Source organism: Ciona intestinalis, chromosome 5, assembly GCF_000224145.3.
Source record: "Ciona intestinalis chromosome 5, KH, whole genome shotgun sequence".
Taxonomy (NCBI): Eukaryota; Metazoa; Chordata; class Ascidiacea; order Phlebobranchia; family Cionidae; genus Ciona; species Ciona intestinalis.
The window spans coordinates 4,671,165-4,675,133 of NC_020170.2; the positions used below are offsets into that span (position 1 = coordinate 4,671,165).

Here is a 3,969-nt window from a genome sequence, read left to right on the forward strand (position 1 = left end):
AATTTGTTTTTAGGCCCAAGTTTTTCTGTAATTTACCGAAAAACATACATTTTCCCTATACCTACTGTGTTATTTTGGAACCAAATTGCCGTTCAATTTGTGTTTTACGTAACAATGGGTTGGACTACTCGGTATTTCTATGGCTCTGCCGTGCGTCGTCTTTGCGACAGCCAGCCTTTAACGGCGTCAAGCTGTCCATTGATCCAATCTGAGAGCTTACATAATGCGCGAGAATAAAAGAAGAAGGGAAACGTCATGTCGATGATTCACTCTCGTTCTCAAAAGCGAGTTAAAGCTAAGGGAACTTTAAGCACAGGGAGCTGTGTTAGTGCAAACAAAGGGTAAGGGAAGTTGATACGAGGTATGTTTCATACGGTCTACTGAAACAGGGAGTTTGTGAAATAATTGTAATACAGGTGTACCGGTCGCCTTCAAATCGTACACGTATTACTGTATTGATATATTATTTTAGAGTTATTACCTGTCTAAGTCTTTGTCACAAGGACTAATCATTGTAGTATGGGACCTGGTTTAATTTTATAATAAATTTAAATATACAGGTATTCAAAACATACATAGGGGAAATATTTTGAAAAAGAGTGGTTCATTTGTCGCTGGACATGTCGTTTTCATATCCAACCAATTGTATGCCAGTTGGGGAGATACAGAACAACATGAACGGGTATGTAGAATATAGCATATCTATATTTAAATTGTTTGTTTTTCTATTGTAAAATAAGTTCATCATTTTATAAAACATTCGCAATGAAAATAGTGGCCAGATTGTGGATAAAGAATAGCATGAAAAAATAGGTTCAAACCTCGCTAAGTTTAGTAGATTTCAAAGAAAAAATTCATATAGTTTGTTACTAATCATACATTATAAAACGTTAATAAATAGTTGCTTTTTAAATGTATTTTCTATTCTATATGGGTGAGGCCTAAGGCCATATGACGGGCCTTGTTAAAAAACAAGTATAGGCCAGACTCCGCCAGAGTTAGAGCTTACACCCACAGCATTACACTCACATTCGTAAATATATATTCTAAATTTAGGTCCATTATATCAGTCCTATAAAACCTGAATAAATTAAAACGCTTTGTCTTTACTATGTCATTGAGGGTTGAGGTCACTCCTATATAATTATCGCCTGAAATCCATTAACTATTCATCCATGTTTTTAGTCAACATGAAGAGCAACTGAATAATTTATGCAGCGGGGATCAAGAACGAGAAGATGCAGAGGAAAGGTTGAACTTGTTATCAGGTAAACAAACATTAAATTTTCTGCATTGATATTTAGTAAAGGCTACCTGTTGATGCATATACTTTGCTGCTATAGTAAAGAATATTTATCAACATGTTTGTTTTTCCAGTCCTTATTTTATCGTACTTAAATGGCTTAGATTTTTGTCACTCATTTGGCATCCTAACTTGGTGGTATGATGAATGAAGATCATTTACATAAATAGGATTGAGTAATGGGCCGACTCTCTAGCCTAATTATGGGTGCCCATGACTTTCACACTGATTGAAAATATTTACACACACACTAAATAAAAATTCACAATAGTTTACTTCATATTTTCTGGCGTTGAACTTATAACAATCTGCCAGTAATTTCTGTTACTCCTGGGGCTCATACACCCGTCTTTCATATCTTCACACTGATAACTTCCTGTTTAGCTGTATGCAGTCATAGCCAGCAATGACATATACCGTAACACAATTGTCTAACCCCCCTTGAACTGTTGTGAACCATGGTACTAAGGACATCATGATGTTATATTGCATTTTACATTCTAATACACGGAGGCTAAAGCTGGTTTATTTGGTTTAAAATACTGAGCTAGTTGAATAATCCGGGTTGGTTTGTATTGTCTATTTTACTGCTTTAACAAGTAAACGTTACGACTTATAAGGTAGATTTGTTTTTAAGTAATTTGTTTAGTGTGTTAAACTATTTTTGCCTTTTTGAAAGTTTGGCACCTACACCTATACAAGAGGCTAGCCAAAGGTAAGGGAGGTCAATAGGGGGTCTGAAACCCTTCTTCTTTTGTGAAAATAAGGCATGAAATAAGCGTGCTTCATTGGGCTACACATTTCATTTTGTTATTTTTAAATTTATTTTGCATGGTTTAATTTGCGTCATTTTCATCCAAGATTTTATCGATGATGGAGAGGAAATGGAAGAAGAATTGGAAGAGGAAGAAGATGAGAGTGATAACTCTGATCCCGAGTCCCCATCCATACAAGATCCCAGTGTTGCTGGTGAATGCAGTGCTTCCAATGAAAATGGTGAAAAAACTCAGAAAAACAATGAAATAAATGGCAACACTACGACTAAGAAAAGGCGTCGCAAGAAAATAGACCCAAACAAAAGAAAGAAGATTCGGTAATATTGAGTTTTAACTTTTAATATAACAATAAAATGTGAGTGTAATTGAAACTAGATAGTGACATTTTAATATACATTTTGGATTCCCTAGCTTGTTTGCACTTCACAATTCCAGTTTCTGTTTGCTCTGAATGTTTACTTTATCTTTATACCTTGATGGTGTAACTCAACTAGGACTACCTGTATGCTAATTTTTTAGTTGAAGCTTAACTGCTACAAATCTCAGTTTTATTCCATACGCCATAGTTTTGCCCCTGCTGATTTCCTCACCAAAAGACTGCTAATTGAAGTTCTAATTTTTTTGCAATATTTTCGCAAATTATTAAAAAAAATTACAGGCATAAATACCTGCATGCGAATCTATGTTATGTTTTAATAAAGTAGACAGGTGTTAATTGTCTGTGACGTAGTTCAACCCCCCACATAGTATTAAAAGGTAAACAATTTGCTTTTAATGACCTGTCACCAGTGGTAAAACTAAGCCATGGGAACCACTTTGCACCTGTAGACCTGTTTATTATCAGCTATGGGTGTTTATTAAATAAAAACTCATTTGTTTGTCAGCAATCATTTACTTAGTCATTGTGACTTGACTATTTATTAAAATACATATCAAGTGTTGTTCCCGAGTAAAACATTGCTCAGACCTACACATGAGTGGTATGATAGTCATGCACTCGTGTTATTAAAGCTATCGTTACCCGGCTACACAAAGATAAATAAGTTACATTCATTTATTCATATTTTTTAACTAAAACTATTAGAAAATATTTTTCCATATTACTTTAGTTAAACATACAAAAATTATTAGAAAAATGTTCACTGAGGACAAACTGAACACGGATACTCTGCTTGCGATGAAAGAAGAAGAATCCAGGATGAAAAGAATCGAGGAGCAAGCCCACAACCGTGTTATACAACAGGTTTTTATCACATTAACAAAAGCCTAGGACTAATTTTTTCGTGTAACGTTTTATATTTTACATAAAATAATTTATAGTTTCGTACCTATGTGTAAATCAACTCGCTGTTATGTGTTAACACTTCACCTTTATTAAGTAGGCCTATTAAATAGTGATGTACCGAATCGTTAAAAAAACGATTCGGCCGAAACCGAATATTCGGCCATTTGTGCCGAATCAATTCGGCCGAATCAACCGAATCGTTTATGACGTCATCCGAACCTACGGCGACGGGCGGTCGGTAAAAACGACAAAGGAAAATACTTTATCATGGCACCGTGTCACACACAAGTATCAACAATTTCAATATAAGTCTTTAATGTGGCAATAAAGCGTTGTGGGAAACATTAGTCTCCTAATAACGCGCGTATTTACGAACCAAAACTACAGGGAAGGTAAATCGTTGGGAGAAAAGCACAACGGTGACGGACGAGCGTGGATTAGATAAATTTAATTTTATTGCAACACGGACGAGCATTTAATTCGAGAACTTAAAAATTCTTTACTGTAACGGCGTAACCATTGACAAGACCTGTGTTACGCAAACAAAAAAAAAATATTTACTTTTGTGACGAAAAAAACATTGTGTATGAGCGTCCCATTTTACG

The 3,969-nt window shown here is 35.0% G+C and overlaps 1 protein-coding gene across 1 annotated transcript in view; it reads left to right on the forward strand.

Moving 5' to 3' along the window:
- Positions 1 to 209: 209 nt before the first annotated feature.
- Positions 210 to 3,969, forward strand: part of LOC100181238 (helicase ARIP4) — a gene marked incomplete in the record, with an annotated part of 15,155 nt that continues 11,395 nt past the window's right edge. The window contains 5 exon segments of the mRNA XM_004226031.4: positions 210 to 341; positions 561 to 682; positions 1,186 to 1,268; positions 2,165 to 2,396; positions 3,211 to 3,322. Coding sequence (XP_004226079.2) covers positions 621 to 682; positions 1,186 to 1,268; positions 2,165 to 2,396; positions 3,211 to 3,322 — 489 coding nt within the window.